Below are 22678 nucleotides of genomic sequence, written 5' to 3' on the forward strand. Positions count from 1 at the left end.
GTACGAGGTGTATATTGAAAGGATTGAATATGTTGTTAAGGTTTCCGACTCTTAGGAGCCGAAGGGCGATATGATATGATAATCTCAAAGATTTTGAGTGGAGACTTTCCTGTCTTGAACTAATATCCAGAATTGTGATTGAAGGCCCCTATAGGCCATCCAGGAATTATCGGTTCCTCTTTATTAAGTTTCAACGTTCCAATTACGCGTTGTTTGAACCTTTGCGAAGAATGTGTGTTGATTTGAATTTAACGTAGATAATAATAATAACATATATCTTGATGTCGGCTTCAACCACGCCATGTTCCCTACGTAATGGGGAAGTGACCCCCCACAGTCGGAAGGGGCGGGAAAGTGGGCTTTGGGTCCATTCGAAAAAAAAAATATTGAACATATACATTAAATCATTCACGAATATTTGGATAAGCCAAAGCAATTTGCACAATGGTTGCCGCGCGAGTTTACTTTGACCAAAAGCAAAAACGATTTGATTCGACATTTCATTCCGTTGGTGATAATTTTACACGATGAACCAGATCAAAGGCGCCGAAAGGCAATGGCATCATTGTTTTCGTATCAGTATGGATACATTTTCATTGAAGACCTTGAAGAAGGATGATCCTCCAACAGAGACTATTTGATAGCATTGATGGAGTGTTTGAAAGACGAAATTCCCGAAAAAAGACCAAATTCGAATAAGAAGAAAGTGATGGTTCATCAAGACAATGTATAGTGTTACAAGTTATGAATAGGTCTTCCAATTGCTTTCCCTGTCCCTTATTAATTCTAGTAGCAATATGTGTTAGGCCGAAAGCTTCAATTTATCTATCATTGTAAAAATCCTCTAAACTTGCATGCCAAAGTAAAACATTATTATAATTTTTTTTTAAATTTATATATTGGTGTAAAAATAAAAAATAGTATTCTTCATTGTTAACAATCATTAAAGCTTTTGTTGTTTCTTAAACATAACTTAAAATTAATTTGGTTATCACAGATGAATTGTCTATCGCAGTTGGGGTGTTTAAATTCTAGTAATGCATGGTTTTCACATTCACCATGGACGCCAAACTGAGGTTTTTGCTGGAGAAGCTAAAGAGCTGTCATCGCAATCATCACTGTGATAACCAGAAGATGCCGGAGACATAGGAGCTGATGAGATGATCTCTTTACGATCGAGAGAGGATGATTCCGATCTTAAACGATTATATTCACTTCCCAAATGAATCATAACAGATTTACCCAATTGGATATTCATGCCTGGAATAGCGGCCATAACACGAGAGACTTCATTAGCTGCATTCATATAACCATGGCAGAATGAATCCATCGGTACAATGGGAGAAGAAATCTTGGGTTTCTTTACTTCTTTTTTCATGAAAGTTACAGCGGCTTCGAGCATTTCAGCTTTATCCAAACGCAAGATTGAATCATTGCCTTGTAATTCAGCAACCAATTCTTTCATTTGATCCAGACACTTATTGATACGAGCACGTCTTTCACGTTCCAATTGGGGTTTCTTAACTTTAAGGTAGTGTTGAGTCTTTGAGACGTATTCCATTTGAGGAGCCATAGTGTATAACTTGTGTAGTTTGATGTGTTTGCTACGACGTTAATGTTACAAATGATAACTGCCTTCTAGATGCATACTGCTTTTATACTCTCCGTCGTGGATGGACGAGCACAAATGTTCTAATAGAGTTCAAACCACCCTTAAGTATCTGTTAAGTGGATAATGGAAAGGTGTTCTATCTAGCCACCTTAGAGCGTGGGAATATAAGAATTTTCCAACAGAACGTGTTGAGAGTGTGTTAAGGATCAAAACGTAGATCAAAAAATCTTATGTGTAATTTAGGGGGTTTTGTTGACTATAAGAACTCTATCAATAAAATTTAAATCATTTCTATTGTAACTATGTGTAATTCAGTCACTTGAAAAACTAATTTTCTATGATCGTAGTATTATGGAAAATATTTCAAAACTTTTTGATAATGTATTGGAAAGAGTTTAAATGTTACAGGAGGAAGATTTTATGCACCAATATTTAAGGCGACAGTTTGCAAATCTAGTTGTTTGGATGGCTTTTTAATTGAACTGTTGGAATTTTATTTTCTCTTTGATATAAAATCTAAACAGCCATTGACTTCCTACACTTTTCCTCCCAGGTAGTGGGCCACTTTCTTATAAAATCAGGTAATAATGTTTCGTACTTATGTTTATAATATGCAAGTTCTTATCGATATTTGGATATACTTTCATGGACGAGAGCTTGTTGCTTTTATAGTCCTATATGCGCTAGAGAGTTATTAACCTGTATTCACATCTGCCAGAGGGTGACGTGTGTAACGTAGGTTATTTACCGATTGCACGCACGCCGACCACGGTTTAACACCAGGTTATTAAGAGTTGCGACGGCTGCGCTTCGTTTGGCTAACCAATACTGGCCTGCCATTGGAGGTCATTTTCCACCGGTGATATTTACGATTGTTGTACTCAAAGAACAACTTTGTAGCTGTCAGTTTCCTTATAAATCCCGTTCAGACTTGTCTCAACCGCAGGGTATCTGCTTTAGAAGCTACATCTACACCTAGCGCTTTGGGTGGTGAAGCCCGGCCTGTAATTTCCTGAGGGATTGATGTATATCTATGATATGATGGTTTGGATGGGAAAACAAGCCAGAAATTACTGGTTTGATGATCGTGGGAGTACAGAGGTATAACATTGATTCAGTTCTGAGGAGTGATCGCCAATTGATATCGGATGATTCCTGTCTGCATCATAAATGGCAGTGGCGTGGATAGTGATCTGAGCAGTGCTCGCTGCATAATTTATGTCTGTGTATCAAATTATAGTCACTTAAAGAACCTGTCGCGACACCGAGAATTGTCCAATAATTGGCTGTGAGTATTGTGACAGTTGCCTGCATACTTCTGTAGTCCATGTAGTGAAACAGTGTGGCACAAATTTATCGCAGCGAAAATATTGGTAATGATTTCTTTGAAGACAACTGGCAAACAAATGGTTGTGTACCGCCCACAATTGACTATCCAGCTTTGTTCTATTAGTACGATTGCGAGTTTTTCTGAAAAGAAACAGGCGAGCGTTTGGAAGTGCTTCGTACGCGAGCAATTTTGTTGGACTTGGCTCGTCTTGAAACATGGTCCACTGCTGTTTACTTTGGGGCTCATACGCGTAAATTCTTGATTTGATTTATAACTGTCGCAATGTCGTAGACATGTTTCGAAGCACCCCGATTTTATTTTTGGAGCTTTCCTTTCTAATCGACACGAGCCTTCTTTTGTTTGAGCAAATTGTTGACAAATTGTGGGATCCAACGCGAACAAATTCTTTTAACGGTAATGAAATATTGAGTCTATGCTGACTCTCAATTTCACGATAGATCACATGACGATTTTGCAATATCAGTTGGCGCACATCATCAATGGTTTGCCAATCAACAATTGATTTTGGACGATCTTCACGAAATTCGTCTTGTAGTGAACTACGACCTCGGTTGAATGCAACATACCATCGATAAACACTGGTTCTTTACGGAGCTTCATAGCTTAAAATTAAATTAGTTCATCAATGCACTGTGTTATTGAGTTAATTCACGTCGAAAGTTGTAAAAAATAATCGCACGAAAATGTTCAAGATTTAATTCCATTTTTTGGGCGAGATGAATATTTTAAGTTGCTGTAAACAACACAAATGTCAAAAGTTCTGAGATTGTATGCTATACAATCTTAACACCATCAGGAGAGAGAGGATTCGATAATAATGTATTCTGCTTTCTGGTAAATTCTTTGTTTTCCTAGACGCGGCTCCGACTTGTTATTGTCTGTGTTACGGAAAAATAAAATTGTGGTCCATCATAATTTCGATCTGACAATGTCTAAAAGCAGAACATTTCTATTGAGTGAGTACATAACTTCCGTTTATGACCATCGGCAATGGATAATATTATAGAACTTTATCAGATTTAGTAGAAACAAGTTAAAAACTATCTGTGATTCATTCAAAGGGTCTATCTTCCTCGGTCGGATAACATGTTGAAGCTTCATTACCCCGTACACACAACACCTCGTACGTACGTTCTAGATGATAATCCACGTATATAGGTCTGTAAAAAACATACATATATACTCCCCCATTCAGTTTGGCCCCCGCCAATTTTAAGAATTGTACACGGCTACAACTGTCTGCCACATTCCCAAAAAAGAGTTTCTTTCCCGACATTCATGTTAGTTACTTTTTAAAGATATACCAATAAGAATGTTAATTTAGAAAAAATAACGCATTTGTTTAAAATGTCTTTTCTTAGTTTATATTTGTGTTTTTTCTCTTAAAAAATATTAAAGCTTTGTTTTTTTCTCTTAGAATAAATTTATAAGTAATTTTTGTTATCACAGATGTATATATCAGTCTCACAGTTGTGCTCCAGTTCATATTAAAGCTCTCGATTGCAAAGTTGGCAAAATGTTAACATTTCCCATTCACCATGGACGCCACATTGGTGTAGTCTTAGCTGGAGATGTTGAAAAATTTTCTTCACATTCATCACTGTGATAACCCGATGATGCTGGAGACATAGGAGCTAAATATTCCTCGTTGTTTTTCTCGCTTACTGGTGTTGTCATTTGCAATAAACGATTGTATTCGCTGCCCAAATGAACCATAACAGCTTTTCCCAATTGGACATTCATACTAGGAGTAGCAGCCATAACACGTGAAACTTCATTGACAGCATTCATATAACCATGACGAAACGAATCCATGGGTACCATAGTGGGGGCGGCATTAAATTGTGGTTTCTTCACTTCGTTTTTCATAAAAACTACAGCAGCTTCCAGCATTTCGGCTTTGTCCAGGCGCAATATATTGTCATTGCCTTGGAATTCGGCTACTAATTCTTTGAGAGTATCCAAACACTTGTTGATGCGAGCACGCCTTTGACGTTCCAACTGAGGTTTTTTCACTTTAAGATAATGTTGGGTTTTTGAAACGTATTCGATTTGAGGAGCCATTACTGTTTATTTTGTGGTGTTTCTTTCTTCGAAGTTGATGTCAGAATGATTTCTCGTTGGAATACCAAAGTGTCTTTTATACCAGACAGTTGATTTGGTATCACAAAACAGAGCGAGCAGACTTAAGGCACACGCATGAACAACCCCTAAGTATTTTGGTATTTTCAATAGAGAGAATGAATAGTATATTAGGCTCAATCGGATTTTTGATTTTTTTGCTTAGTGAAGATTTTTTGGATTGCCTCTTGTTGATAAATTGAAAAAAAGAGAAAAGTGTCCAAATGATTCTATAACTACTGCGAACGCGGGCCGTTTGGGAGTGGTTCGTTTAGAAGAACCCTATCTGATATGCTGCCTAATATAGAGGTTCCCTCTTATAACGATATACAATAGGCTCCAGATTATGCAGTTTGAACCTGACTTTTCTGGGGGTTCAATTTCTACGGGCGCAAGTTCTTCAGGGAGTGCTGCAGAAGCATCTGTTACCGTTGTGAGGACGACATTTCAACATGTTTACGCTACTCCTCCGCGTATCGTGTCCACACTGATAGTGCTCAGTTCAATGCTGACGGGAAAAATTGTCTTGTTATCTGCTCCCAGGAAGTACTGCAGAAGAAACTGTTAATGTTCTGAGGACAGGTCTATGCTACTTCTCCGCGTATCTCTAGTGTACGCACCGAGTTTACCAAATATCATTGGTTGAATGACTACTAATGCGATGAATAGCTTACCTTACTGATACACGATAATTTGCAGCCTTCGAGAACCTGTTCGGATAAATCAGCCATACTTCCCCAAAGGCGATTGAACTTGTTTCATCTCTCCTGCCACGATTCTAGAGATCCTTCAGAATACAGCTGTCCCCAACTTAACCATACCTGAGACTATGTTACATTGCTGCATTGCTCTCCAGACTCACAAAGTTGGTGCTCTATCGTTCGTGCACTGAACAGTGATTAAGATGAGATGTATATTGTTCTGCAGTTTTGCAGATTCAACGTTGATGGATAGTTTTTGGAAATTTCACCGTAATGTTTGGGAGGTGAAGTGCTGGTTAGTTGAGTGAATCCAAAGAAAATTTAAGGATATTGTTAATGAATTGTATCCCCGCTAAATTCGGATGTTTCAACATTACCATTCAAATGACCTTGTGGGCGCTTTGAGATAAATTGTAGCTCGGAGATCACCAAAGTTTTCTGTATCGCTCTCTCATTTTCAGGATGCCCGATAAATTGCCGGTTAAAAAGTATCGCACGCCTTTGCTTGCGCTCAAGAATTCCTTCATAGTATTCGACAACTTACCTGTACATGCTACTATGTTACATTGCTTCAATTGCTCGGGCCATGCGTTTATCTTGTATTCATCGATTCCCTTATTGCTTCCAAGATTCTCTTTTCTGATTTTGGGATCATCAAGGTTATTGCGGGGAATCTGATCACGTTCGCCTGGGAAGCCAGCTATTTGGAAATTGAATTTAAATGAGGAATTCGACGATCATATATGAGGCGAGAGCCTACTACTGGGGAGAGCATTATAGTTCACTGAAGTGACGATAGAGTTGCCATAGTGGGCTTTCTCTCTGGTTGAAAAATATCCAGCATTCAATAGTTATGAAATCGGCAGTTGAAAATTATGGAAAGCGGCAACGCTGATGGTATTTGGAAGGCTCCAGCAATCACCCATAATTCTTGTAGACTCCTCGTTCTTCATCCATCAATTTGCTCTGCCAATAGGATAGAATAGGAACTTTACAAACATACATAAATAATCCTATGTTATTTATGTATGTTTGTAAAGTTCTCCGTTGCAAGTAGAAGTCTAACGGGCCGTACATTCTAAGAGTATTCTTAGAATGTGCGGCAGGTTCCCGATCTGCCAATTCTATATGCTTTCCGAAGGAGAACAGGTGCTCAAACGTTGCTCGACAAGTTGTGGAATTCTTTCTCGTGGATTTAATCTGGTCATGGAGCTTCTAGTTCACCTCTTTATTCAAAGACTCCCATTTTTGTGTGTTTAAAAGGTAAATTTTCGTGTGTTCCTTAAAATCCATTTTTACTAATAATATACAATACAAGGCGTTCTCCATTTCAAGTAGAAGTCCTAATGGGCGCATATTTTAAGAGTATTTTTGTAATGTGCGGCAGGTTCACGAGCTGTTAATTCTCCGTGCGTTCAAAAGGGGAACAGTTTCTCAAACGTTGATCGACGAATCGTGGAATTATTACTCTTGGACGTGCTACGTTAAATCATATTTACGACCCAGAAGTAAAATGCAAGAAAGATACACCCTAATATACAATACAAGACGTCCTGACACTCGCACTGAATGCAATTACGTAGCGTGTTGAGAGTGTGCTGCAAGTGAGTACAAATAATACCAAGGCAATAAAAGAGCGTGTGTATGAGAGAGATTGAGCGTGAGTCAAAGTGAAAAATAATACAGCAGAGAATAATATGATTACGTGTTTTGGAAACTTAATTCTTATTTGACACTGCCGGCGAAAGACTTTAGATATAATAATCCATAGACTTTAAATATAATAATCCATGGAATTGAATATAGTTTCGAGAGGTTTTTAGCAAATCTGTTCTCCGCTAATAGTAAACATATTTAGAAGTTAACACGGCTAATATAGTGCGTAACAGCAGTAAGTTGTCGAAGTGCTGCAAAGGTACCACACCAACCACCATGAATGTTCTACCATACACAATATTCCATGACAAGTTATGCATGTTAAGCTCGTGGCTCAGTAGGCATAAAGTTGCTGTGCCATGTCAGCCACACCACCATCATAATCATTACCAACGTCAACAATACACAGCCACCGAGGAGTGTATACTGCAAAGCATCAACTACCACATGGCATGCAATATGAGGAGCTTGCTGCTCTTAGCTCTTATTGGAGATAAGCACACATACACAGCATAACCAGGGGCTAGGCGTGTTGTACGCAGCCCTGATGTGTGGCAGAAGCAGGAAAAAATAAAGGCAGGTGTTCTCATCGCGTGGGAAACGCACGACAAAATTGTTTCTCACGTTTCTAAAAGCCAGAGTCCAACTAGCTCTGGCAGCATTTCATATCATAGTGGCTGGCCGATAATCCAAATAGACTGATACCAAACCAAAAGAGCCAAACATGAAGCATTTGTCCGAGTAATCATATAGCCTTCTATTTGCTTGTTTCCTATGGTCTGATGGTATTTTCTTCGTTTGTCGAAATATCCTTCAGGATGCTAACTATAATCCTTAAGAAAATAAATTAATGGGCTCTTAGACATTTTTGGTCTGTGGGAAAAAATCTTTTTCTCATCGATCTGAATTGCATAGTTCTCGAATATTTATCATAGAAAAGGATCATTTCTCTTCCTTTAAGAAAATTCTATTAACAATGAAGGTGGCCGTCCGTCCATCTGTCTGTCTGTCCTTGTAGTTATTCGCCTGTCGTCTTTCTAAAGGAGCGTAAAAACCTGCTACCTGCTCCGAGACAATAGTCTCGACTCATCTCATTTGGATGTTGTGTCCCAAAAACATTCCCACACTTTACAATTTCCTTTGATTTTTCTTATCCTGTTTCTCTTGCAACTCTTATTTAACAACTGTATGGGCTCACAGAGACAGACCAACTCGAAGAGATGCTGAGTATAAAAGCCTGCACTCTCACTGACAACAGCATCATTTCGATTTTGTCTTCCTTAGAAAACACAACTACTTCAGTTTTCATTTCAATCAAAAATAAAATTTAAACGTACAGTCCACAAAAAATGGCTCCTCAAACTGAATTCGTTTCAAAAACTCAACACTATCTTAAAGTAAAGAAACCTTTGTTGGAGCGTCAACGCCGGGCTCGCATGAACAAGTGTCTGGATGCTTTGAAAGAATTGGTTGCCGAATTCCAAGGTAGTGATGAAATCTTACGCATGGACAAAGCTGAAATGTTGGAATCTGCATTGGAATTCATGAAGACTCAAGTGAAGAATCAACAAATTGCAGTTAAATTACCGGCAATGGTTCCCATAGACTCTTTCCGCAATGGTTATATGAATGCCGTAAATGAAGTATCACGTGTTATGGCAGCCACCCCTGGCATTAACATAAACACAGGCAAGGCCGTTATGACACATTTGGGGGCAGAATTTAATCGTTTACTGCAGCAAACAACAGTACCAGTTGTTCATGACAGTGCCACCACATCCGCCTCCACATCAGCAGCTATTAAGGCTCCCTTAAGTCCTGCTTCCTCTGGCTACTGCAGTGACTCGGAGGATCACCAATCGTCCCAAGGTTCTCCTGCTTCCCACCAATCTATGTGGCGTCCTTGGTAATCCACATCAAAGAAATCTTAGTTTTTAAATTTAGCAACGACAGCTTTAAACTAAATGTCAGTCTTCCTAAAACTCGTAATTTTATAACAAACAAATGACTCCCTTTATTGAGTTTACTCTGTGATAGAAAAGTAATGTAAATTGGCTTTATTAGATTTTTATGAAATAACTGTAATCTAAGAACATTTTTAAATATTTATAAATTGTGTAATGTTATAAGAAAGCTTTAATTGTTTTAAGTTAGTATATTTTCTTAAGACTTGTTAGTGTAAGAAACAAAATTAATTAAAAAAAACAACACATTTTAAACATAATATCAATTCTTTTATTTTTGGTTTTAAATTGGAAATTCTTCAATTCATTGATTATAGCAAATTGGGTAGTGGGTTTCTTAAAGAAATTAGATTCAAAACAAAAGTTGACTCGGATCTAAAAAAAATGTTACCTTCAGTTCAAAATTTAAATTACAACTCGAATTCGAGACGAGGTAAACGTGAGATGAAGATCATTTATAGAAACCTGCGGTTATTTTTAATAATATTAAAAAAATGCTTAGTTCTAATGAGTTTGTTTGCAGTCATTCTAATGTCTTGGTATTGAGTCCCCGTTCTGGTTTAGAATTTGCAAAACGCAAATTTTTTGTTTTGTCAAATATGCTAGTGTAAATTAAAATTTTCGATCGTCAGAATAGTATATTGAATTAAAATTGTTTGTAGTAGTATTTATAGTAGAAACGAAAATCATCGAATTTACGGTCGATTTTAATAATATGAAACATTTGTTTCAGATATTTTAGGACAAATTGATATCTATTTGAAAGTCGAATCACTAAGGACAAAACGCCTTAATTGAGAAGTTTATCGACTTTTGGTCAAGGAAATTGTTTATGAGAGAAATGTTGCCTCAAATAGCTCAAATAGCTTTCGTACCCAGCAAAAAAAGCGTCGCCAAAAAAGTAATGAAAATGTTCTTTTTGGATCCGGAAGTGGTGCAAAGTTGACGCAGAAGCGATGAATTTAACATGAGCTTGTCATAGGACGGAAGTCCTCCATTTCAACAGCCGTTGCACTGAATTTGCATCACTTCTTTAGGTGTGATCCGAATTCAATGTTTTGGATGAAAATTAAAAAAATCTTTTTTTGTGGCAAAATTTAAATGATTTGTACCATTTTATGAATTCTTACTCTGTTTTTAACTTATTTGAGAAAAAAGTTAAAATTATCCATTAAAAGTATGAAAATACCAAGTTATAAAAAATTGAATTAAAAGAACTTCCTGCACGGTTGAAAAAGACTGTTTTTCATATGTTTGGCTATAAACATTATATGTTTGGAACACAAATTTTTAAACACAATATTTTTGAGTGCAAGCATATAATGTTCATAAACTAGCATAACATGTTTGGGACATATATGTTAATATGTTAGAACGTATTATGTTTGGGACATAAAATGTTTGTAAATATAATATGCTTGAATGCAAACATATATTAATTTAGAAATAGCCTATAAACATATATGTGTTTAGTAGCTTGGAGCGCTATTTAACAGGGAGCGATATTGAATTAAGTTGGTGGTTGTTGCTTGTTATTACAAAATTAACATTTTATTTTTCCTTGGGCAATTGATCAGCTACTTCTTTGATCCTTACAAACTGTGTGGTCCGCTGTTCGAATCCCCGTCCGGCAAAAGGTAAAATTAAAATAAAATAAAAAATCATAAAATTGAATAATTTCTTCTACAATGTTTGTATTACAAAAAAGGTGCTAAGAACTAAAAAATCTCGTGGAAGTGAGAAAGATGTCGGGGAATATACAATTGGTCAGAAACAAAATTTTGAGCATTCAGGTCGAAAACCTATGTTGTTAGCACCTATATTACCTGTTTATTTTCATAATTCATTATGATTGTAAATATATAAATAAATAAATAAAATTTTGAGCACAATATTGTTTGGGAGAATTTTTTTTAAGCATATAATATTTTTGGGTGCAAAATGCTTCCAAACATATTATATGGTCACATAATAACATATTGTTTTTAGGAAGACAACATTATTGAATTTGGTTCAAAAATACAAAATGTTTGGAACATAGACTACCCAAACATATATTGTTTAGACCAATATGCTTTCAAACATATTATATATTGGTAGAGATCAAACATATAAATGTTTGGGCAATACCCAAAAATGTATATGCTTGAAGCAAAATATGTTTGGGAGTATATGTTACAGAAGCGATTTTTGTGAGGGTGTGGGTAGTTAAAATAAAGAACATCATTGGGAGTGCTTTTAAAGTTGTGCCTTTGGAAGAACTTTCAAATTGTTTTGCTGGGTATTTAAAGGACAAGTTATAAGTGATATAAGATTGAAAGTATTTTGAAGATTTTGCAGTTGATTATTTTTGTTTTTTAGCAGAATATCCGTGAATTATAATGAAGAATCTGTTTACATTTCGAATAGGAATGCATTGATACCAAAATTATTTCTTTGACCAAATCGATACATTTGTTAATTAGGCGTTTTGTCGACTTTATAATGGGTATCTTACATAATTTGTCCTAAAAGTCGGGAAAATAACTTCTAAATTATAAAAATCGCCCGTAGATATGCTGATTTTTTGTAATTTCACTATAAAGTTAAAGTATATTGGAAAATGGCATATGTCTTTCAAGACTTTATTTTAAAGGCGCTTTTTACCTAAAAAGTTAGAATAATTTATATTTGGAAATTGAAATTGTGGTTAACACTTTTTGTGAGGAACTTTGACACCATCTGATGCATATACACACAAAAAAATATTTTTTGTATTCAATCACGAAATCAATTGATCCAATAAATTTTTAATTGAAATGCCTTCAATCACAGAAATGATAGTACCGATTAAAAATTTATTGAAAGTCAATTAAAAAATTAATTGATATTACTAATTGTAAAATATCTTCATACAAGGCCGCTTCCTTAACTCGGAATAAATGCCACCATCATTAGTGTAAAGACAAATTCTTTGATAATGGGAGGCTTAATTTTTTAGTACATTATAGTAATCCACACTGAAAAAAGTATTGTCGTGAAGCCAACTATTTCTTGTTCTTACATAGAAGACGTAAAAGATAATTTTGTCTTAAACATATTATCCATACTTCACTGGACTTAAAAAAATTCAATGCACGTTTTTAGCTTGTAGAAAAATCAAAATATATCCAACCCTTTTTCTGAATCTTTTAATACTCTCCATCTTAATGGACAATTTCAATTCAATTTCTTCCTAATGAGCATTGTTTTCAGTTCTGGTGACTTTCTTTTTCTTTTCTTTTAAAGCCAGCCGTTATTTCGTTCTTCAAATGCTACGTAATAATCCTTCCTTCCTCTTTCAAGGTATTCAATGAAAATAGGACCATGTTATCATTAGGGGTTTCCGCGCTTTGAAGAGAATGACTTGAACTTTCGAGTATAATAATAAGACCATGTTCCATCTTTGTTACAGATCAAAGCACCGACTTTCACAGAAGTTTCTCTTTTGAAGTTTAGTGTTAGGAAGTTCACCACTGTATGAAGTGAATAGTCTTAAGTGAGCCCGAAATATCGGGCTCCTACTTCACCTAATTAAAAATCATAGTATATATCTATATGTCAGATCGGGAACTTTCCAACTTGATATTAAATTTGTCATACAACTAAAAATCCTTAGTTCACATATATTTCAACTTCGACTTTTCAATATTCTCCAAAGTCGGTTTATCCAAAATGATGATTAAAACCCCAACTTTCTTTAAGATAGAAAAAAGAGGAATTCCTTTTTAGTATAACTTCGTTCAGGGAGAAGGCCTTATTTTACAACATTTAAAATTCAGATTGAAATGACGGTTACTTTTTTTTTCGAACCACCCTTAAGAAAAATGAGGTTGTGCACACCCAACTCAGCCTTTGCTTTGCGCAAGTGCAACCACCAGCAACCAATATTGCAACCTAATTTCCCTTAAAATCCTTTGCAAACACTTGTTCCTTTGTTGACCAAGCGTAACGAAGTGCAGTCCTTTAACAAAGTGATGGCATTTATTTCACAAAAAAAAAAAACTGACAAGAAACTCCTATTGAACGTTATTCCTTTGTCCTTTTACACATGATTTGATATCAAATCACAATGCATCGTCCTCCTCATTAGGGGTGGTTTGCACGTGTTCATCCATCCTTGGGAGAACTAGTTTTGAACGGATAACGGCAAAACACACAAATAAAAGGCTATTGACCAGGGGGTAGTTTTTTAATATCATTGAATATCGGGAGTATAACATGTCATTGTTTACTATCAGTTTTGGTGCTGGTGCACGTGTGATTTGATGATCCCTTTTTATCAGAAAGTAAGCAAGGCAGCAGCAATGGGCGGCCGAACAAGTGAAACAATGTAGAATAAATTGTGGTGGATTTTGTATAGAAGTCCTGTGGAATTTAGTAAAATATTATCGTACCTCTGTACGTGTTACTTGTGCCATATTGACAGATCCATCGTACAAGTGTAAAATTGATTGTTTATTTTAGATTAAATTCCTATGGTACCCAGATTTAAAACCAACATCATTGCTGATATTTTTTTACGGAGATCGTATAAATTCTCTTTGTTTGGTTTGGATATTTTTTTTATATTTATTTTGGTTTACTAAAGGATTCTTGGGACTGTATGGTAACATCACGTGTGGTAGTCCATTATGATGAGGGCTTCATAAATGCCATTTGGATTAAATGACACATAAGCCTTAAACGTGTAAAATGATGTGAATAATACCAACGCAAAGATTTCATTTACAGCAAGTCAAGAAGAAATAGAAAAATATACTAAAAAAGACCAACATGGTTAGGAAATTGAGACAAGTGTATGCACTAGGGTCTCCTCTATTTAATTGTTTGTTATTTTAGAAAAATGTCACGCCGCCTTATTCCCCTTAGACTTAGACATGTCTTGTCTTTACTTGCATGCCTTGCCAAGGGCAAAGGAGGTGAGAATGATGTTTGGTGTTTATCAAAAGGTCTGTCTAGAGTTCTTAAGGTTTCTGTGTTGATAAACATACCAACGATAAAGGGATCATAAATGCACTTTAATGAATGGATTTGGTTGTATTTTCTATATTTTCTCCCCCATCTTGGTATGGGGTGACAAAATTTATTAGGTTATGTGATATGAAATTCAATATCAATGACGGTTCATTTCTTGGTTCTCTCATGGGAGTGAGATGATAATCAAAATTTGGGGAAAGAGTTTTCTTTTAATAACATTATTAGGATTTTTATCTGGGTATTTTTTTGATTTTTTTATGAAGTTCCAAAAACCTACTATGGTGATAAAGATCTGTTATCTCTACAAGAAAAAAATACTGTCGTAATTTAAAAAAAATTGTTTGCTCCTCTAAAATGGACACATTTTCTTATATTAAGATTTTTAGCTTTATCAAATTACTATAAAATGTTCATTGAAAATAGTTCATCTTTATAATTAGAAGATACGACTTCGAAATAGTTGTCTTGATTCGAGTTATGATCACGTTTGCCACTCGTGTCAAAAATAATCTACCAAACTTTGAAGAAAATTTTACCACAATAAAAAAAATCCTATTTGAAGTTTTTTTTTTTTATCAAATCATTTTGGTTAGTATGGAAAACATGTTTTTTCTTCGAATGAATGAAGGATCCCTCCTATCCACAATTTTTTTGGTGTATAAATACCTTTGAATAGTAAATGTGTCGAATTTTATAGGTTTTAACGATTTTAGCTTGCACCATTTGGGAAAATTGCTACTTAGACAAGCACACAATAGTCTTTGATAGTATGAATTAACACGAATATTAAAATGTTTAAATATATTGAATCACAAAAATTGTCTCAAAATGTTATTCCTATAGAAGAAAAGTTATTCACAAAATTGTATTTCTATAGAAAATTATACCAAAATTTTATTTCTATCCCTTTCCGACCTATAGCCGATCCACGTGATAGATTTTCCTAAATTTTTGAATTCTGTTATTTATGTGTACATAGAACATTTTAAATTGTTAAGTTTGTTCAGTTTGCTCCTGTATCCTGTTTTTTCAGGATACGCACAATTGTTGCAGTCCGGTAAATTCCGGTAAAAGTCCGGACGTAAAAATATCAAAAAAAACACAAAATAATCACGAAGTTACTGTTTGCATTCAATATTTAATATGTTTTCTTATTGAAAACACTTATTTGATGAAATATTCCACAATTTAAATAATTTTAATTTATTTGCAAACTTACCTCTTCCACTCATTTTTACAAATGCGCAAAGTACACTGCTGAAACTACAAAATTAATATGAAAAACAAATATTTATAACGGTTCTTCATAATCTTAGACAAAGAGAGAGCATACACAATTATTTTTTTGCCGCTCTTATCGCAGTACGTCATATATTAAAGAAATTATAGAGACTTAAACTTACCCGCACAATTGTGCGTACACGGTCGGAAAGGGCTATAGAGAATTTTATCAAGATTTCTATACAAAATTGTATCAAAATGTTATTTCTATTTGTCAAAATTTTTGTTTCTTTATAAAATTTTCCCAAATTTTTATTCGTATAGACATTTTTTTAAAATTTAATCTTGTAGAATATTTTTTCAAAGGGGAATTGACATTATTAAGTTACTGAATCATCATATGTAAATTTTTTCAAAACATCAAAATTTCTACCAATCCACCAAACAGTAAAAAAGCTTAAATTTTTAGTAAAATCTACCAAATGTGGCAACCGTGGTTATGATATTGATATTTGTGGTGTAGAATTAATTATAGGCGAGAGAATCTACCCATAGTAATTTCCAACTTTACATATTAGTCTTCTTCCTAATGTTTAACAACATAAAACATTTCCTTTCTAATCGTTAAGTCCTTTACCATGTCATTTCATATAAGAGATGTAACATTTCCAAATGACTTACTCATGTTAACGATCATATATCACTATCCTATTTCCACCTCTAATTCACAAATTTAAGTAAAATCAATAATATTTGAAAAATTAACTATGGCACACTTTGAAAAGTTTTCCACTTAAATTTTTTGGATTTTCTATCCTTAGATTCATGGTATCATATATCCACAATGTGGTGTCCGAAACATTTTCGAAAATAATTAATAAAAAAAAAGAGGCCGATGAGTTCAAGTGTTTCCAGACGGTAAATAACATAATTAGAGGGTGTACTTGGTAAATGTACGGTCTTGTAAAACTGCTTTTCATGGAGTATCGCATAATGTTTTATGCGATACTCCATTGAAAGACAGTGACTTTGATCGTAGAAACAATTTCAATATTTTTTGGTCCAGAAAATCAAACATCATGGATTGGTTATGGTTCGATGTAGAACACAGAGGAAGCCGAAAATAGGTCGTTGTTACCGAAAAATTCACAAAATTATTTTGACTGACCAATAATTGAAATTGAATCAATCACATGCATACGCTGGCATCGCTCCAAATATGCTTCCAATCGATATTTCCTATTAAAAGATCCCACAAAGATCTTTGAAAAGGAATTTGACATATTTTTTGAAGTCTAAACATACAAACCGTGACTTAGGGGACTCAGTTTGGAACTTTTTTTCTGAATTTTGGTTAATTTTTTAAGCTAGTGGTAGAAATACGAGCTCTATAAAATAAGAGTTTGTGTGAATAATCAAACAATTTTACTATTTTGGGCAAAGAATTGTTAGATTAGTTATAGTGACAGTTCATTGTTTTAGGCTCACTTGTACTATTCAGTCCAAACTTGAACTTCACTCTTACCTATGATTTTATATTTGGCTCAAGGACAAGGGACCATTTTAGTGCAGGGACAGATCGGCGTTTCATATTGTAGTCAAACCACTAAGATAAGCCTTGGAATACTAAGAAATGACACCAGCACTACTGAGAGAGGGTAATTCACCTCTGTCGGTTTGGTCGAAACTAGGTTTAAACCCATCGAATACGGGCATTTTAATCATTGCACCACGGTGGTAGTTAGACTATTTTATTTCAATTTTGCGCAGAAATTCATTCATCACTGAGACTTCTAGCTTCGGTGAGCAAGGAGCTAGAATTTATACTCATTATTAAAGGACGAGAAATGCCATAGTAAAAATTCAGAATATTTGGTGAAACATACGTGTACGCTCGTAATGCCATATTTTATCTATTGTTTTAAAAAACATTGGCTGCAAGAGTTATCGATACCTCATATGTAGCTCAAACTCCTCAAAGTGAAAAAAATGTCTGTATCTCACTATAAATCGTAATGATACTTTTAGCGATGCGCAACGCCATGGCTATAACAACACCTGAAATGATGTGTCCGTAGTGTCAATTAAATGACTAAGGGTCTGAAAATATCACGTGAACGGATTCTATATATGTTATATTGAAAAACGAGCTAATGGTAGACGTATAAACGTTACACTCGAAATAGCAAAGTATTAGCTTGGGTGGTGTTTTCCCAAATTGAACCCAATTGACCAATTTGTAATCTATGAAAATGATGGTAGTGCGCAAGTAGGAACGCCCATCCGATGGTATTCTCCTTATCATGGTACGGACATCAATGAAAGCCGATTTCAGCTTTGCAATAGTTATATTCGAGGCTAGTGTCCAAGTTAATTTGAATGGTAATGGGGGGAAAATATTGGGGAACGTGGTGACATGGACATGCACAAATTTGGTCATGAACCACGTGTATGCCAAGAATGGCTAAAATTCATGGTCTGAAGTTCATTTCCTCCATACTATGGGTGCCCAATTCGTAAGATGCCTATCCAATAGGATTTGCTTTTTAGGTCATCACAGAATATCTGCCAGTATGGATGCGACGAAGAAAGCCATTGCATGGCAATGGGTAAAATATCAGCAGATTACATTCGTGCAGCTTGAACCTCATTTCTTGATCGAGTAATAATAAAGGTAGCTATATAAGCAAGTGTCGTGTAACGGTTTCCATACCAGCCTTGCATACAAAGGGTCACGACTCATGTGTTCAACCCCAGCTTGATTCGAACACCAACAAGTTTTTATATCCTCTCAGTAATTCTGGTGAGTTTCATAACATTTCTTGAGTGGTTTCCCCCTAAAGTGAAACGCCGTTCGGATTCCGCTGTAAAAAGGATGTCCCTTGTCATTAATTTGGTGCCACTAGCATGGCTAGCATGACTGCCTAATTTTTTTGCGGTGGATTATCTCTTCTTCTGGACTGAATAGTCTAAGTGAGGTTGATATAGCGGGCTGCCACTATACCTAATCTAATCTAGCCCCTGTCAGTAATGGTGGTGAACCTTTCTAAGCGTTTCTTTAAGTGGCCTCACGGTAACGTGAAATGCCGTTAGGACTCGGTCATAAGAAAGATATCCCTTGAGCTAAACATACAATCGGACTAAACTCATTAATAACTAAGAAGTTCACCACTTGTATCGCAATGAATAGTCTAAGTTAATCTAAAATAATGATATACCCCCATATTCTGATGTTCGGAATCACAAATCGCAAGAGTTTATTTTTCTTATAACAAAAAAATCTTGATACTACTCTCGGACTTCAATCCGATTTCAATTCAAACTTCTCATTAAAGAGAACTATTTTGCCTAATTTTAAGTTGGTATGTTTTTGGGTTAAGAAAATATCGGAAAACAAAAATTTTCCAATTCCGAAATGTCATTTTTTCAGATATAGCTATTCACAATTCTTTTTGGTATAAACCACTGTATACGCAATCTAGAGCTCTACGTGGTGTATTCTCAAGTGACAGCAATTCCAACACAGAGTAAACTTGAAACACGTGTTCTTGCCAAAGTTTCCCTTATTTGCGGCAGTTTGGTGGCCAAGGGAAATCCGATAAGTGTAACTGACACTTTTGAACATGACATTTCTCACAATTGCGAAAAGAAAAACCCGCTCATCTCTATTGTATATCGTTTTGGTCAGTGTCTGTATTGGAGGATGATGTAAAACATATGTGATAGCTATTCTAGTACTCAGATTGAAATGATCTTGAATATGATGGCAGTCTCCGTTTAGAAGAACGTGACATTCTCAATTATTCTTCTGATTTACAACTCATCAATTGGGAAAATTTCTATGGTCAGTTATACTTGCTATATTGGGAAATCTTTTTTTAACAAACATGTGTGTGTGTATGAGGCATAAAGTAAACGTGTGGAAAATTCAAATTTTCACTGCATGGAAATCTTCAATGATTTAAGCAGGTTGTGTAGGATATTTAATTTTAGTAGATTTTACAAATTGGTGTTAAAATGTTACTACAGGACACATGCTAGCAGAATCCTAGAGAGGGCAACGTGTTTTAACTTGTTCATTTTCGGAATGTTTTGAGAACATGAGATTGTGTGGTACGTGCTCTCAACTGTATATGAGCTATTGGGATTTTACGCCCGCATATGAAATCGTTAGCATAATTTTAAATGGGAAGTTTTGAAATTGCTATGTGTACAAAGTGCAAAAGGGAATTGCCTATCTATGACGTACAAAAATTCCAGCAGAGAGTAGGATTTGTGGGTTATCAACATGTGGTCCAACGTACTATTAGATTTTCTATTGTTTTTCTTGTGCATCATCAAGACTTCACGCACAGAAAAAACATGTTTGGACATGGTTGCCGCATCCATTTAATGCTTATTTAGAGTATGTAATTGTCCCGAAAACCATGTATTTTGTCTTTGTAAAAATAATTTTCGAGCGGAGAAAAATATATGTTGGCAATAAGCATTTAAATGGTTCTCAAATGCCGCAAACATGTTCTATTATTTAAATGATAGAATTTGAGACCATTATATGGTCAGGAAAATCATGTACCTGACCATTCAATTTTTTTACTTTTTTGCATGGAAAAAAGTATTTTTATAGGTTACGTATAGACATGTCTAGAACCATTACATGGCCATAAAGATCATGTACATAGTTTTCGTGACCATTTACTTTTTTATTTTTTTCAGCAAAAAGAATTTTATAAAAACATTGAGCAGGTACACACGATTTTCATTTTGCGCGTCAGTCGTGTGCTGATTGTTTCTTGGAATGGACGGAGAATACGGAATTATTGTGTTTTGTTTTAATTTATTTATTCAGAAATGGCACGTGGTATAAAACCACGTGCCATTACACGGAAAGTGTAATTGAAAAAAATGTACCTGGTTTTTGTTCTGCATTTTGATACATGGTATAATTTATTTTTATTTGCAGTTTGTACATTTGATGGGCACGAAGTAAATATGGAATGATTACTTATTGTTGAAATTGAACCAAACTAGAGTGTGTAAAAAATATGTGATGTTTGTGTGCACGACATTATAAATACAAATAAACAATGAATTAGTTTATAAATATATAAAAACAAATAAACAAAGTTGATTTTGTGTTTTCTTTTCTCAAGTGGCGTCCTTTTTTCGACGACGAAAAAAGTTTTTTCATAAAAATCAACATATATTATAGGTTGTGACCATGTTCTTTTAACTAGAAGAAAACATTTTTGACGAATAACATAACATTTTAGATCGTGACCATTGTCTTTTAATGGAAACAAAATTCTTTTTATCAATATAATAACATTTTAGATGAGGACAATAGTATTTTTCTTAGAACCATGTTCACTGAGCCAACATGGTTGCAGGTTAAAATGTTACATGGTCGCCGCAAAAATAGCTGCTATCATATTATTTTGCTCTTCGAATATGATTGTGACAATCATGTTTCTTCTCTGCGTGTTCCACCGAGTTATTTTTTCAGTTTCTTTATCGCCTGTAGACTTAAGTTTTTCCTCTCTTAACACGTGTTGTTGACAAGTCGTGGAAATGCAGGTTTTTCTTCACCAGGAATTAACAAAAGAAACAAGTTGGGCTTTCCGAGTCCCAATCTGTGTTTGGCTGAACGTGACTTGACGTGTGCCATTCATGTTACCAATGCTTAGGAATTTTTCTCCATGCTTTTATTAATGTCATGGAGGTCAGTTTCATTTGTAGGCATGATACCGCTTGTGTGGCTTGCCTCAAATGACTTGTGCTGTGCCACAGCATGGATGCTGTGATGTACTATCTATAAGTTGTATGTGTGCATTTTTTATTTTTAGTTTTATTGTTTTTATTCATTTTTTTTTTTTGATTTGTTAAATATAAATTTCAATATGTGTTGTATTCAATATTTACAAATACAGGAAGGTAGTCAATTTAATTAATTACAATTTATTTGTAAGGATGTGAAACTTGTAATATTTCTTTGAAAATTTTAGCATATTTGTCACAAAAAACTTAAGAACTTCCACACATAACAGCACCACTGCATACAGGTTCCTGTAAGGTGTGGGGTATGGTCACATTAGGCAAATATTTGACCAAAATAACTTTCAAACATTTTTACAGGAGCTTTACAGTTTTTGGAAATCGCGCCTATCGTGGTGTTATGTATCCAATTTGAGCTTAAAGTTTCAACTGTGTTGACAAATTCTTTTTTGATTTCGGTTAAATATCAGCCTAGTATGACCGTATTGTTATACCAACAATTTTTGATTTGTGGTCAGACTCATTCTGAAAGTGAACATTTGTCTCGTCAGAGTATACGATATTCGACTCATCGCCACGTTCGTGAAATCGGAGCCACTACATTGCTCGTTCGAGTCTGACTTTCTTACATGATTTGATGTATGATCTGGTGACTTTTGGAACTTGTACGGCTTTACCTTGAGCTCTTTTTCTATATACAATAAAATGCCTTAGAGCGTGGACTCCGTTTTTTTTTTAGATCATGCTTTCAGTTTATTTTGGACCACCATCACGGCGTTTGTTAGATTTATCAGTATCATTATAACGATTAATGGTGAGAAACTTTTCTTTTGCTTACTTTCATAATTTCTTTCATAGCAAAGTGTACACCCAAATTTTATTTTTATATTAATGCTCTGGGTGCTTCTTTTAGGAGCGGAATTGCAAACCATATCTAAATTAAGCTGCGTTGACGTCCTACAGAAGAATCTTCGTATAAGTTCCATAGGCCTGCTAAATCTCCACCTACAAGTACGACAGATGTGTGTATCAACTTTTATTGCAGACAGGCTATTCAGATTGGTGGCTAAGGATAGGTTAGTGGGGTGTGGTGGGGAAGGCGTTATGGGACGGGTCGTAGTAAACGTCCGGGAAGGCAATACTGGCGTGAGTCTGACACTTGAGCCTGGAGCGGCATTGTAAACCATATAGAAATTAAAGTAACCACACATTCCCACTATTTTGTAGATATTTAACCATAGGCTAGTGGGGTGTGGTGGGGAAGGCATTACGGAAGTGT

General features: G+C 35.1%; 3 protein-coding genes and 1 long non-coding RNA gene across 4 annotated transcripts in view; 2 read left to right on the forward strand and 2 right to left on the reverse strand.

Moving 5' to 3' along the window:
• Positions 1–22678, forward strand: part of LOC142237503 (uncharacterized) — a 141069-nt gene that overhangs the window by 23848 nt on the left and 94543 nt on the right. The gene's annotated exons all lie outside the window — the stretch shown is intronic.
• On the reverse strand, positions 880–1605 carry LOC142237441 (enhancer of split m5 protein-like). The gene has a single exon (XM_075308756.1). It carries the CDS (start codon positions 1571–1573, stop codon positions 1055–1057), a length of 519 nt encoding a protein of 172 aa, XP_075164871.1. The 5' UTR covers positions 1574–1605; the 3' UTR covers positions 880–1054.
• Positions 4301–5060, reverse strand: LOC142237446 (enhancer of split m5 protein-like). Its single transcript, XM_075308768.1, has one exon. The coding sequence runs from the start codon at positions 5025–5027 to the stop codon at positions 4497–4499; it is 531 nt and encodes a 176-aa protein (XP_075164883.1). The 5' UTR covers positions 5028–5060; the 3' UTR covers positions 4301–4496.
• On the forward strand, positions 8716–9665 carry LOC142237450 (enhancer of split m5 protein-like). Its single transcript, XM_075308773.1, has one exon. The coding sequence runs from the start codon at positions 8791–8793 to the stop codon at positions 9349–9351; it is 561 nt and encodes a 186-aa protein (XP_075164888.1). The 5' UTR covers positions 8716–8790; the 3' UTR covers positions 9352–9665.

This window comes from Haematobia irritans, chromosome 1, assembly GCF_050003625.1.
Source record: "Haematobia irritans isolate KBUSLIRL chromosome 1, ASM5000362v1, whole genome shotgun sequence".
In the NCBI taxonomy this organism is placed as follows: Eukaryota; Metazoa; Arthropoda; class Insecta; order Diptera; family Muscidae; genus Haematobia; species Haematobia irritans.